The following is a 12,872-nucleotide window of genomic DNA, read 5'->3' on the forward strand; positions in this document are numbered from 1 at the left end:
AATACGACGGAGCAAGCGGGTTTGGTGGGTGTTTGCTGCAGGCGTACCCGGATATGCATTCGGAACCACTTTAGGGCCGTCGAACATGTTGGATCGGAGAGAGAAAATAATCTTGGATAATGTCAACTGCTTCCAGCAGGTGTTTATGGTAATGAAAGGGCTGCAGATGAGCTGGCGTCGTGGCGAGCTGCATGTGGCCGAGTTAAGCAGTTGGAGGAGACAAACAATGACCTAATACGAAATGCGGGCAAACGGACCGGAACGGACAGAGCTTCCATTCAACAGAGTTCCGAGGTTTTCACATGGTGGAGATGGTGAAATGGAAGTGAGTTATTTCTCCGTGCTGGCTTCCATCCTGGAACTTGTTAGTTATCAACTCTTTGTTTGACCTTCTGGATGAGTGGCCTGATACCTTCCAGGTTTGGTCCAAGTTGAGGACTTGCTTCTTTCATGTCTTGGGCTGGGATTTGGCCGAGTTTGATTGGCTTGTCTCGAGGTTGCGATCCTGCATCAACGCAGATCACGTCCGGGGCGTCGGTGATGGCAGGTTGTGGCAGGGACAGGGCAGCGGAATTTGTGCGCGGCGCCCCGCTGTGAGCGATGCTGTGAGGGTTGAAAATGTCCAGGCTCGGTCAGCAGCGCGTTTTTGTTCCTGTTGCGGTTCAGTTGTGCGGCGTTGCACCTCCTTCCAAGTCGAGGCCTTGTGCTCGAGTCTGATGCTTCCAGCTTGTCACGGCTTGGGTACACGGTCAATAGAGAGGTATATCAGTATGGAGCTGGCGACTCCAGGCAAGAACCTCTCACCTGGATATGGATGTACACATCATGAACTGTCAAAGACGCCAGTCGCGGGGGTTGAGTTTGCATCTTTCAAAACTTGGCCCGCACTAAATAACCGATGGCTAGTGTGATTGATGATGAGTTAGATTTGTGTAGGTGTTCACCTGGCGGTGCTGTTTACTTAAGTAGTAGGTGAGGTGATGCTAGTTCTGGCCTTCCTCCCCGACACAACACAAGAAACAGATACCAAGAGGAGCACGCAATCATGGCCTGACGGGAATGGACGCCGTCTCCATGACAGCCCATCGAATGTCGATCAGTCAATCATGAGCTTCCCAACCAGGCGGTCCCGTCTCTCGCTTGTTCCGATCCTCTGGTAGGTTCGGTCGGTTCAACAGCCGTCAGCTTGGACGCCCGGAGTCAATCCCGCCGATGCGGTTCCCGTCCTGGCCCCCCACTTCTACCCCAGACGGCTGTTCCCCTGCCCCTGGTGGCTTCCACGCGGCGCCCAGCAGCAGTCTGCTCTCTGATGCGCCGCCAGACTCCCGTTGCCAAACCACCTCTTTGCGTCTGACTGCATCTGGTTGGTGAATGCAATCATCGCATCAACGACACTAGGCTCGGCTCGATCCGACTCGTCCAACTTGACACACATCAGGACTCGACTCGATTCAACGGCAATCCAAGTCCTCCGTCACACACTCCTCCGCAAACAATGCGCCCGTCCGCTGTTCCCCTCACTCTCGTCACCGCCCTCCTGGCCGGACAAGTGTCCGCCCATGGCAACCATGGCGGACAGAAGCCCGTCGCCGTCGATCCCAACGCGACCTGGATGCAAAGACACATGGCTGGTATGGACATCGTCATCTAGGAAATTTGCTGCCATTCAATGCTAACCCGCCCGTCCGCGTCTCCTGCAGAGGAACACCACCTCGACCAATTCGACGCCGCCTCCTTCTTCGCGCTGCACGACTTCAACGGCGACGGCAACTGGGACGCCGAGGAGATCCAGCGTACCTACGGTCTGATGGACCCATCCAATGCCCATGTTCCCGACGACCGCAAGGCCATCGTGAGCCGCCATGTCATGACCCTGATCGACAGCAATGGCGACGGCCTTGTCACCCGCGATGAGTTCGTGCACTTCATCGACGTCGAGCACAAGACCCTCCCAGATATGGGTACCGGGCCGGGCCATCACGGGGACGACGAGTATGAGTACGAGATTCACCATTGGGAGAAGTACGTGTAGCCAACCTGTCCTTCTTGGAAGCCTGCTGTTCGTCGCTGACCAATTCGGCTCTCCAGGTATCACAACGATGACGACTCGATCGAGGATCTGAACCACCCGGAGGATATTGAGCACTTCAAGAAGCACGAGGAGATGGAGGCCGAACAAGAACGGCTCGAAAAGCTCGAGAAGCAGATGATTGTCGAGGCTAATATCCCGGCCAAATTCCGCCGGAATTAGGCTTGATGTTTATGATACCCATGTACAAGTTCAGACCTATGAGACATGACCGCATCATCACTCATGATATCAACCTACCTCTACCTGTACCAGATCTAATGGTAATACTAATTGAACTTGCATTGCCCACGGCCTCCCTCACTGGCCTCCGTCCACCTTAGCGTTGCGTGTTCTCCTGACTACCACATCAAACACGCAATGCCACACTCCCGGCGCATACGTCTTGACCTGCTCAACATGTTCTACCCAACCGTCCTTCCCGCCTCCATCCTCTGCTGCCCACTCATGCACTAAACGGTCTATCTCCGCTCGCCGCGTCTCAATGTCTGTCGAGGCGACGTTCTCGTGCAGGTGGAGCCAAGAGTACTCCTCGACTCGCTGTTCCTTCTTTTCCTCTCCTGAGGATACCGATTCTATCCGGCCCCTTTCAACCACGACCATATCCCATGCATCTCGCCAGACCGCCCGACTCGTCGGCAGCAGACCACAATTGACGTGGACCACCGCAAGTTGCTCACCACCTTCTTCCCCTCCCGCTTGAGCTTGCCGCGCCTTTGCTCGCAGCGCACGAATCCTCTTTGCCGCCATCCGATTGTCTTCGAGGAAAACTATGATGCGCTCTTGCGCCGTCGTCAAGTCTATCCCCAGACTATCGTCTTCTTCTTCCTCGTTGGGTGGAGGAGAAGGAGGCATCATAACGCGCACACCAAACCCATTGGCCTCGGCCCCGCGCCTCAGCCCCTCGACGCTCCAAGGGTTCACCTCCCAGCAGAGCACGCGCAGGCCGAGGCGCGCGTAGCTGAAGGCGAAGTATCCAATTCCGGCGTAGAGATCGACGGCCCATTTTCCGTGGAGCGGAGCGGCGCGTCCCGGAGGAGGCGGGTCTTTCTGTCCCGAGTGAAAGTTGAGCAGGCGAGCTTTCTCTTTGATGTTTCCCCGGCTGAACATGGTGTACAACGGACACCAGGTCTGGAGGATGCCGTTTTGTCGGGTCGAGACCCAGAGGTGGGCGTCAAAGTCGGCTTGCGTAGGGGTGGAAGGAAGTGGTGATGGTGGTTGTTCTTTGCTCTTGTCGGGTCCGAAGACGCCGTAGAGGGGTTTGAGATGGACTGGCGAGCGGATGATATTTTCCCTCGTTGTTTGCTTATCATGCTCTTTCTCTTCAACTGCTTCCTCCCCATCTTTGGAACCATTGCCTCCTCCAGAGGGCCTGGGAACGCTTGCTGGAATCCCTTCATTTACAGCCAAGTGTGTTAGCGCACCGTCACCCCCGCCAGCCCGACCGCCACCACCACGGCCGGGTGCTTTGGCTGTCAGGTTCGCAAGGATGGCTATCCACAAGGCATCCTTCCTCTCCTGGGTAGCACACTCCAACAAAGCTGGCCATGGCGGTGCCGAGAAGCTACCTGTGGGCAGGAGCGCCATTGGCTCGTAGATTACCCAGCGTTTGGGGCAGCGGGACAGCAGGAGCTGTTTTATGGCGTCAGTTGTGCCGGAACTGTTGGCGCTGGTGGCATCATGATGGTTATCATTATTGCTGTGAATTTCAGTGAGGAGAGGTGCCGGAAGGGCGTCGAGCCATGCCTTGACGGCAGATTCGATTGGGTTTATGGGAGATGTATGTTGTTTTTGTTTCGACTTGTGAGAGATGGGTGTGGCCATTTGTTTGATGTGTATTCCACGGCGTATCTTGACATCTCTAAATTATGACACTTGGAAACCAGGAGCGAAACCTGGAGCGACATCACTCAAGTAAAAGTGTATTAGTTTTGGTGAGACATCAATTGGTGATGTGGGACCGAAATGCCATGGCGGGGGCGGGGCAGCATTGTCCAGCGCAAAAATTCTTGAAGCTCTTGCTTCAGGTATTCTACCTACATCCGATATTCGCCTTCCAATCCGGTCCATTGGATGTCTCGAGTTCTTGTCGAATTAGGTAGGACAACAGGACTTGACGTCTCTCTTATTTTCACAGCAACGCCCATCATCAACAATGGCATTGATATTCACCTCCCACACCCACAGACTCCTCCACCCTTGCATTCATCAAACCCACCGCGATGGAGCCTTCCCCAACGCCCGTTTATCCCGAAGCCCGGTTAGCTCAGCTGGTTAGAGCGTCGTACTAATATATCCCTCTCGGATATATCAAGTAATGCGAAGGTCAACAGTTCAATCCTGTTACTGGGCAAGCTCCCCCTCCTAGGAGGGAATGCTTACATTTTGCACGGATTTTTTTTGGATGTTGTGATATCACTTGGACTACCCCAAGAGGCCATGCATGATTTTTGGTTTGAATAATTCTCCTTGCATCAGCATCAGGTCCCGGGCTCTCGTCAGAGCAGAACTGGTATAAGCGACAATAAATTCCTATGCAAACATTAGGTTCCTATAATGGATTTCTGACCATCCGAGCCAAGTTTTATGAATGTGAAATAAAAGAAACAAAACTTCCACATTATCCGGACGTTCAAGACGCCCTGAGGGCTCTGGCCTGGCTGTCTACTGCGCCTTCTTCCCCTCCTTCTTCAATCTCTCCACGACAATATCAAACCTCTTGAACGCCATGGCGCCCTCAATGAAAACGCTCCCAACCCACAGCCACCACACCTTCCCCGTGACGCCAAACTTGGACAACCTCGTCTTCACCAACCACCAGGTCTCCGCCAGGTGAATCCCCAACACCGGCACGAAAATTGTGTCCACCACCCACACCAACCCGGCCACACCTCCCGGGAACCTCACCGCCTCCACCACCCTCGCCGCCACTCCCTCGGCATCCGCAAACGCCCCGACCCTGACCAGGATGAAGACGAAGTAGTAGAACAACACCGCCAGAAACACCGTAAGATCATACGGGACCCGCGGAGGCATGTACTCATTCACCACCACCGCCGCCGCCGCACCGCTACCATCATATCCCTTCCCCTCCTCCTCACGCTCCAACTTCACCCCCAACTCCTCCGCTGCTTTCCTCGCCATAGCCACCAACCGCTCCCGCCTCTCGCCCCACGAGGTGAGGAGCGGGTCAAACTTGATAATGTGCGTCGTCCCCGACGAGGGGATGCGCACCGTGAAGCCCGCGAGGTCGATGTCCACCATGATGGGGTCGTCATCATCAGGCGCGACGTCTTTTGCTCCCGCTGCGGCTACCTTAGCTGTGACAGATTTGGCGTGGATGAGCCAGTCGTCCGGCGGCGCGGGGACGATCTGCCCCGACGGCAGGGTGAGCAGGATGTGACGCATTGACGGCCGGTGGTCGGCGTTCATGTGCTCGATTGTGCGAGTTTTTTGGGCGGGTGGGATTTCGGCCATGTTGAGCGATGGTACTGGTTAATTGGTTTTCGGGAGAAAATGGTGATATTAATGTTGGTGGTGAGTGTTGTGTTTGATGGATGGTTTGTTGCTGCAAAAGAGATGTGTGAAATGTTCTGACAGGGGAAACGGCAGCAAGTTGAAATTGGCATCCCAGTTGCCAAGAAGGCTCACAAACAGGGACGTTGGGCTGCTGTGGGCCTGCCAAGTTGACAGCCTGGAAATGACGACAACACCAACGCAGGTCCAAAGTTTTGGTAACACATCCGTCTACCCTTCTATACTGAGTGTTGGTCATTCATGCGAGGGATATCATCTGGTTCATGGCGTCTGCATCAACTACTACCTGACATGTCTCCTATCTAATAAAGCGAGAGCCCGGTGGGCATCACGAGCCTCGCAGATCGTGAAGGATGGTTCCTCTTCCATCTACTTTAGACATCGTGCCCATGGAGGAGGGTAGGGGCTCGACGTTATGCTAAGATGGCAAGGTAGATGGATGTCTTCGCTGTTGGAAGAAGAAATTTGGGGGATTGCCGCCCGCAAACACAAGGCTGCACAGGGGGTACATCAAGAAACCGCCACCCTTTCCAGCTGTGTCGAATACGCCCGTGGCGCGGTCATTACCATCCTATGCCGTCATGTTGTGAATTCCTGATCCTAAACTCCGAACGCCAGCCACTGGAATTCCTTTGCCATACCGTAAGCAAAGACCGTTATCCATTTCGACCATGACGCCGTTCATGAAAACGAAACCGCACAGGTAGCTTCTTACCAGCTCGCTGTGCTTCCATGCTCCGAGGGTAGGCAATCATTGAGGGGGCGCTAGACATCGACGCTCCCCAGAGACCACCAGACGGATAAAATGGCCGGGCCTTCCAAGGCCAGCAAGCCAAATTCAGTGGCGGCCCAGCATCAAGCGCCTGGGTTCCTCGAACCTCCTGGCGCACAAGGATCATTCACCACGATTGAGTTGGACCAGGCTCCAGGCCGAAGAAGTTGGCAGCCATGAGCAGCTCGAGACACATCTCGACAGGAATGTCCATGTCTGGCACGTCCTCCTTGTCGCGGTTACGGTACCAGTAGTGGAAGTACTCGACCACTTTTTCAAGTACGACGCCACTGTTGAGTCGTTCGAAAGACGAAGTTAGCATGGGTGTTCACTCATACTTAGGTGTGGAAGTCGAGAAAACAAGTGAGGGAAGGGTTGAGAGATGAGAAGTCGTCCATCAGATCAAGTGTAGATACGCCTCATACAGCCACGCTCCGCTTCAAGGTTGAAGCGGAGGGGTCTGTCGGAAAGAACGCAGCAATCTTTGGTAGACTTGGTCATCATTTGAGGGGGATGGGGAAAACGTGGGAGCATGATAGCGATGAAGGAGACGCTCGACCTACCTGATCTCAGGGAACTCGCAGCGGCCCGTCTGGGCCTCAACGAAAGGGCTGCGCAACATGCCCTTGACGGTCGGGCTGACGAGGGCGGCGTCGCGAAGTACGACGAACTCAAATCCGTCGCTTGACACAAGAGTGATGTACTTGGTATCCTTGGTATCTGCCATGGTGGGTGCGCTTCTCTCTGTCCGAAGAGGCGGAATGTTGAGGGATGCCCAGGGTGCAAACAAGGAACAAACAGGCTTCACTTGAAAACTCTGCGAAGTCCCGCCTCGAAGCGACGGACGACTTGGAAGGAAATAATAGTCGGCAGAAGGTTGGATGAGCCAATTCTTGCCTTGTCAGGTCCAACTTCTTTGAGACAAAATGAAATTGGAGTTGGACGAGGGCGTTGTCTCATCGCGAATGAGACAAAAAAAGAACTCGAGAAGGCCTCTGAACATCGCGGCGGCTAGGCAGCCACTTTGAGCCACTTTTTGATGAGGCTCCGCCCAAACTGCACTAGCCACCGCAGACCAAGCCAGCTGAAAAATCCACAGCGGGCCCCATATCCGACGGCAGCATTTGAGGTGGCTGGTAAATCCTGTCTTAGTCAGACGACCGTCTCTTGTTGGTTTGTGAGCGCTGGAAAAAATTTTTTAAAAATAATAAGAAAACGAAGGGCGACGCTCTCGAGGAGAAACAAGACTTTGGTTGTTTTTTCAAAATTTTCAAATCAAACACAGGAGGTCCGAGCGAGCAAAAGCTTCCCCTCCCTGTTCCGACTGTTGTGCTTTCCGCCCTTGTTCCAGATTGCGCTGACCGAAGGTGAAGTGGGCCCTGCGTCCCGCCCCGCGCTGCTGTGCCCAACGCAAGCGGTTGCGCTTCAGAGCGGGACCGTTGCCCAGTCGACCGTTTACTTGCGCCTGGCCGCATCTCACCGTCCACAACTCATCCCTCTTGGGCTGTCATATCTCCCAGGAAAGCAGAAACCTCTACCAACACAAGTGCATCACCTCTCACCATCTTGCACATCACCGAGCGACCTGATATCTGAATTCCCCGATACATTTACTAGGAGGGGAGGGGACGACACCAACATCCGAATCACCGCTGTTGATTTCCAGAACCCAATCTACCCAACGACCGACGGCCGCCAAGGTTCCTTTCCGCTGTCAACAAAGCACATCACACAGCGCAGGCATACCGGTGGCTTGACCTGTGCATTCCACCCGCTAAAACATTTTGACACAAACCATCATCGCCAGAATCGAGACGACGACTACGATGGCATCTTATCAATATCGCAATTCGACTTACATGCACGAGCGCCACGACAGCTCTGCTTCCCGCAGCGGCAGGCCCGAGTCGCAGCAACGGCGCGACGGCCGCGGCACCCGCTCCAGCGATGGCACTGTCAGCACCATGATGAGCAGCAGCAGCTCGACGGGGCGCGAATCGTCAGGGACTGGCATGACCGAGGGCCCGGCATGGTCCAAGAAGATTGTCGTCGTTGGCGATGGCGGCTGCGGCAAGACTTGCTTGCTCATTAGCTACAGCCAAGGATACTTCCCAGAGGTGCGTTGCGATTGGAAACGAAAGATGCATTGGAGATTGAATCTTGATTGACTGACGTATTTGTTGTGGTGTTCCAGAAATACGTTCCCACCGTCTTCGAGAACTACATCACCTACCCCATCCACCCACCCACCGGCAAGACTGTCGAGCTCGCCCTTTGGGACACGGCCGGCCAAGAGGAGTACGACCGGCTGCGGCCGCTTTCGTACCCAGAAACCGACCTGATCTTTGTCTGCTTCGCCATCGACTGCCCCAACTCCCTCGAAAATGTCATGGACAAGGTTCGTCCTTCCCTCCCCGAGCATCCCATAACGCTTACCCAACCTCAAGCGTCTTTCTGAACAACGGCATTAACAACAACCACAGTGGTACCCCGAAGTTCTGCACTTCTGCCCCTACACACCGCTCATCCTGGTCGGACTCAAATCCGACCTGCGCTACAAGAAGACGTGCATCGACATGCTCAAAACCCAGGGGCTCACGCCCGTCACCACGGAGCAAGGGCTCGCCGTGGCGCGCAAGATGGGCGCCCAGTACATGGAGTGCAGCGCCAAAGAGATGCGCGGCGTCGAGGAGATCTTTGAGCGGGCCATCCTGACCGTGGTGGCCAACGACCGCAAGACGCTCGAGGCCGAGGCGCTCGCGTCGTCCTCGGGCAACGACAAGAGCGGGGAGTACGGCTCGCGTCGCCGCAGTACCACGCTCGCGGGGATAACGTTTGGCAGCGACGGCGTGCCGATCCCGGTTGTTAAGAAGAAGAAGAGAAAGTGCGCGCTGGTTTGAGCTGTCTCTATTACGCACTTGTCTCCTCCTCTCCTCCTGGAACGGGGGGTGAGATAAGGTGACGGACGGATGACTGGATGATGAGATGCCCGCCGGCGGCGGCGCACCATGAAAAAGGGATGCGACTTACGACGGGAAGGACGAAACCCTGGACGGGATGGATGGAATGGGATTGGGATTGACGGACTGCATGCATGATGCCCGACATGAGACATGCGCCTGTTGTTGCAGTTGTTGTTTTGTTGTTCTTGCTGTTTTATTCTCTCTTTGTTTCTTTCCTCCTTTTTCCTCTCCGCCTTTACCCATCATCTCTCTCCGTTACACCCCCCTTGCTGCCGCTTTCACAACAGCATCCTTCTTTCTGCTTTCTCTTTTTCTTTTCCTGACTGTGTCACGACCTTACCGATGGCAAACAAAAGTACGGCAAGGCATATCACGAAGCGGGCGACCTGGCATGTGGGGATCTTCTTTCTTTTTCTACGCTTTCCTCTTGATGTTTCTCACATTCCGTCTCTCCGTTTATTTTTCTGTTCTCTTTTTCCCTCATTTCTACTCACTCCATGTTATGGACCGCTTGTCGAGATCCATGCCCTTTGGCTGGATTTGGTGGAACGGGTTACGGATAGCTGAGGTGGAAGAGGCCCAAGGGGGGTGCATGGGAGGGGTGTCGAAGACGGGAATGCCATGACGATAGGGATCACGGGGTCGGTATTTGGTGAGGTGTCGATGAAAAGAGGGGGTTTGAGCTCAACGCTGCCTGACCCAGTGGACGAGAATGAACCGACAAGATGTACTAACTGGAGTATACCTTCTCTTCGTGAACGCTTTGATAGGGTTTTAGAAGGGATGCGATACCCCCGAGATGGCTGGATGGACGGACGGGATGGATTGGATTGGAACGACGGGACAGTACCGACGACAAACAGCTTGTGGGATGGCCTCGGCCGCTTGGAGTGCGGCGAGGAGGGATAAAGAAAGGGGGAGAGCTGTTGTGTAACCGGTCTTGTCCCGTCCTGTTGTTGCTGTTGTTGATTGCTTGTTTGTTGATCAATTTCGGTATCGGGTGTGTGGAACATTTGAAGCAATACAATACCATCAAAAATTCTCAGACCTTTCTGTGCATATGTGCCCTCATGTTTTCCTGTGATTTGTTTTCCCTAATATGTTCTAAGCGAAGAGCCGTATCCGTTCCCTCCATCCCGACTCCGCAGTCGTATATGTCCACAACAGGTATCGTTGATGGCGTGATCTCGTCCTCTTCTGTTTAACAAATGTTTACATTTACAGCACCAATCTCCCACCCTCTTCTGTTCCTCCGATATGAGACAACCACTGTGTACTGCTCTCCTTGCTTACTGATTGCCCTCTCCTCCGCCCTCACCTTGTTCCTGTTGCTGTTCCGACTTTCCTTCCTCCGGCTGTTTGGCCATGACGTTCTCAAACTGAGACCAAAGCGCCTCGACAGAGGAGAACTCATTGCCAACCTGTACTTGCGGGTCAGATGGGGAGTGTATGTCTCCTGTGTTTCAACAAGGACGTACCGCAATGACGGCCTCCAGCGACCGGTTCAACTTGTTGATGTTTGCGAGGACATGTTCAAAACTCTGTCTCCCACGGCAACAGGGGAAAATAGGGGATCCATCAGTCAGAATTCAGGTTTCATTTGTTGTTTGGTGGTGAGATGGGAGGGAGGGGGCTCAGGATTCAGGATGCCATGGTGGGGGGTTTAGCGCTGACACTGGGGATGACGACGATGAGGAGCTGACAAGTCAGGTATTGTTTCCTTGTTTACTCACCATGGCAATCTCGCCAATCAGTTCCTCTCGCTGCTGCTCAAAATAGGTCTTCTCCCGCCCTCCTGGGGCAGTGGAGGCTGGACGATGTAGTGACGACATGGCGCTCGGTTTGGCTTGAGCGGGATGGATCATGGATGCTCTGATCCACGGAGCCTGCTGTTGCTCTTGGATCATACAGCCAACGAGCGGTTGTACGTTACCGTCACCTCAGCGTAATGATGCCCAAACTCCTGTGGGTCAAACCCTAACCCTTGATGTTGCCGTGGTAACAGACCGAGCCGTGTTGCTCTGATGCAGGGACGCAGGTGAACCACTGTCAAGATCGCAGCGGGACGTTTGATGTTAATTAAGAACTATATTTGGATTCACATTCCGTGTGGCTTGGGAGATCGGCATGTTGCTGACTTTTCCATTCGAAATACCTACTGCGCGCCATGGTTGCATTACGTGCAGAGATCCCTCGACACCCTGACAACGGGTATCCTCTCGAGTCAGATCTTTGGGACAAGACGCAGCATGAAGAGAATGAGGTCAAGATATAATGTCTTCTACTGTGTACTACTAATCTGTTCTACCCTTCTACGGGACTTACTCTGAGTTGTGCTTTGGGCCCTATGGAGCCCTTGTGTGTACCCGAAGTGGTGGTTTGAGTCGCCCCCTTCCATGGCCCCTTTGTCTCTTTGTCGAGCTAACCCGAATCTGATAATTTCCCTAAAGCCTGGGCTCAAGAGACATATTATGTAGTAAGTACTCCGCAGGTGCTTGACGTTGGCGGTGAAGAAATACCTCGGACTCAGCCCCTAGTCCCTCCCAGCACTCGAGACCGTTGTCCAGCGAGGGCCTTTTCCGTGTCGATAAAATTCAAGAACGAGATGGGACAAAATATGCATACACAATAATGGTGATACCGGGCTATCACGCGGTGCTGGAGAAACGCTAGTTTCCATGAATTTCTCAATGTTGTGTTTATGTTTCGAGGTTGATGGTCTTGCCGAATCTTGCATACAGTTCCACTTTGAGCTGCGACATCTCCTCCTTGATGTTTCCTAGCTTATCTTCTAGCGCTTCGATCTCCTCTTCAAGTTTCGCCGTCGAAACGCCGAGCATCTCTTGCGCTTGTGCCAGCGGGATATGGAAGAAAGCGTCCCCAATCTTGTACCTGTTGTCGTGGGATACGATTCCCAGATGTGAGCCTCCAATTTCTGGTGAGAAGGTGTCGTTTCAATCGGGCAGTAACTCACGGGACAAGATCATCCTCGTCGGCGAGCTCCAGCTCGGTGTTGATGTCGTCGAGCTCCTCCTTTTCTTTCTGCAGGGGGAAGGGTTAGCTGGACAGTCGAGTAGACCACAGGCGGCGAGGACCAGAACGCACTTGTTTTGCCTTAAGCTCCTCCTGGATTGAGAGTTCGCGCTGGTGCAGACGGCTAAACTTGTTGATCTTGTCCTGGTCTTCGCGGCGGACCTCGACCTCCTCTCCCATGGCCTCCTCCTCCTCTTTCGTTAACTATTCTGGCGTGTTAGTCGTCTTGTCGGCTTTGAAAACGAAAAAACAGGGCTGCTGTACCATTCGCCGTTGCATCATCTTGTCTGGTCGGCTGTGTGATGCGTTGGTAGTCCTGGGTGCGGCTCGAGGTTTGGATGTTGATGTCCAAGCCGCAGTTGCGAGCTCCCCTCCAAGCTTTTGGTGGGGTTGGAGGGGTTGGATCAGGTCCCCTGCCAATCCAACCCTAACCCTGGCCGTCGCGTCTCAGTTGGCTCTGCGCGTCTGATGGACTTGA

The 12,872-nt window shown here is 54.0% G+C and overlaps 10 protein-coding genes and 1 non-coding gene across 11 annotated transcripts; 4 read left to right on the top strand and 7 right to left on the bottom strand.

Moving 5' to 3' along the window:
• Positions 1–1,495: 1,495 nt before the first annotated feature.
• Positions 1,496–2,251, top strand: VTJ04DRAFT_8661 (uncharacterized protein; the record flags this gene model as incomplete). The annotated part of the gene is made up of 3 exons (XM_069367122.1): positions 1,496–1,631; positions 1,701–2,022; positions 2,089–2,251. 3 exons carry the CDS (start codon positions 1,496–1,498, stop codon positions 2,249–2,251), a joined length of 621 nt encoding a protein of 206 aa, XP_069215482.1.
• A 138-nt stretch (positions 2,252–2,389) lies between these two features.
• On the bottom strand, positions 2,390–3,913 carry VTJ04DRAFT_8662 (uncharacterized protein; the record flags this gene model as incomplete). Its single annotated transcript, XM_069367123.1, has 1 exon — positions 2,390–3,913. One exon carries the CDS (start codon positions 3,911–3,913, stop codon positions 2,390–2,392), a length of 1,524 nt encoding a protein of 507 aa, XP_069215483.1.
• Positions 3,914–4,344: 431 nt separating this feature from the next.
• Positions 4,345–4,442, top strand: VTJ04DRAFT_t115. The gene has a single exon. It is a non-coding gene; the product is annotated as a tRNA-Ile (tRNA).
• Positions 4,443–4,753: 311 nt separating this feature from the next.
• On the bottom strand, positions 4,754–5,566 carry VTJ04DRAFT_8663 (uncharacterized protein; the record flags this gene model as incomplete). The annotated part of the gene is made up of 1 exon (XM_069367124.1): positions 4,754–5,566. One exon carries the CDS (start codon positions 5,564–5,566, stop codon positions 4,754–4,756), a length of 813 nt encoding a protein of 270 aa, XP_069215484.1.
• A 475-nt stretch (positions 5,567–6,041) lies between these two features.
• On the top strand, positions 6,042–6,395 carry VTJ04DRAFT_8664 (uncharacterized protein; the record flags this gene model as incomplete). The annotated part of the gene is made up of 2 exons (XM_069367125.1): positions 6,042–6,212; positions 6,279–6,395. 2 exons carry the CDS (start codon positions 6,042–6,044, stop codon positions 6,393–6,395), a joined length of 288 nt encoding a protein of 95 aa, XP_069215485.1.
• A 130-nt stretch (positions 6,396–6,525) lies between these two features.
• On the bottom strand, positions 6,526–7,125 carry VTJ04DRAFT_8665 (uncharacterized protein; the record flags this gene model as incomplete). The annotated part of the gene is made up of 2 exons (XM_069367126.1): positions 6,526–6,688; positions 6,962–7,125. 2 exons carry the CDS (start codon positions 7,123–7,125, stop codon positions 6,526–6,528), a joined length of 327 nt encoding a protein of 108 aa, XP_069215486.1.
• Positions 7,126–8,224: 1,099 nt separating this feature from the next.
• VTJ04DRAFT_8666 (uncharacterized protein) lies at positions 8,225–9,298 on the top strand (the record flags this gene model as incomplete). Its single annotated transcript, XM_069367127.1, has 3 exons — positions 8,225–8,515; positions 8,593–8,796; positions 8,882–9,298. The coding sequence occupies 3 exons, from the start codon at positions 8,225–8,227 to the stop codon at positions 9,296–9,298; spliced, it is 912 nt and encodes a 303-aa protein (XP_069215487.1).
• Positions 9,299–9,308: 10 nt separating this feature from the next.
• Positions 9,309–9,754, bottom strand: VTJ04DRAFT_8667 (uncharacterized protein; the record flags this gene model as incomplete). The annotated part of the gene is made up of 2 exons (XM_069367128.1): positions 9,309–9,549; positions 9,702–9,754. The coding sequence occupies 2 exons, from the start codon at positions 9,752–9,754 to the stop codon at positions 9,309–9,311; spliced, it is 294 nt and encodes a 97-aa protein (XP_069215488.1).
• Positions 9,755–9,861: 107 nt separating this feature from the next.
• VTJ04DRAFT_8668 (uncharacterized protein) lies at positions 9,862–10,374 on the bottom strand (the record flags this gene model as incomplete). Its single annotated transcript, XM_069367129.1, has 1 exon — positions 9,862–10,374. One exon carries the CDS (start codon positions 10,372–10,374, stop codon positions 9,862–9,864), a length of 513 nt encoding a protein of 170 aa, XP_069215489.1.
• A 276-nt stretch (positions 10,375–10,650) lies between these two features.
• Positions 10,651–11,193, bottom strand: VTJ04DRAFT_8669 (uncharacterized protein; the record flags this gene model as incomplete). Its single annotated transcript, XM_069367130.1, has 3 exons — positions 10,651–10,782; positions 10,840–10,902; positions 11,095–11,193. 3 exons carry the CDS (start codon positions 11,191–11,193, stop codon positions 10,651–10,653), a joined length of 294 nt encoding a protein of 97 aa, XP_069215490.1.
• Positions 11,194–12,060: 867 nt separating this feature from the next.
• On the bottom strand, positions 12,061–12,676 carry VTJ04DRAFT_8670 (uncharacterized protein; the record flags this gene model as incomplete). The annotated part of the gene is made up of 4 exons (XM_069367132.1): positions 12,061–12,253; positions 12,336–12,403; positions 12,467–12,598; positions 12,659–12,676. 4 exons carry the CDS (start codon positions 12,674–12,676, stop codon positions 12,061–12,063), a joined length of 411 nt encoding a protein of 136 aa, XP_069215491.1.
• Positions 12,677–12,872: the final 196 nt, after the last annotated feature.

This window comes from Mycothermus thermophilus (genome assembly GCF_041956435.1).
Source record: "Mycothermus thermophilus strain CBS 625.91 unplaced genomic scaffold VTJ04scaffold_6, whole genome shotgun sequence".
Classification (NCBI taxonomy): Eukaryota; Fungi; Ascomycota; class Sordariomycetes; order Sordariales; family Chaetomiaceae; genus Mycothermus; species Mycothermus thermophilus.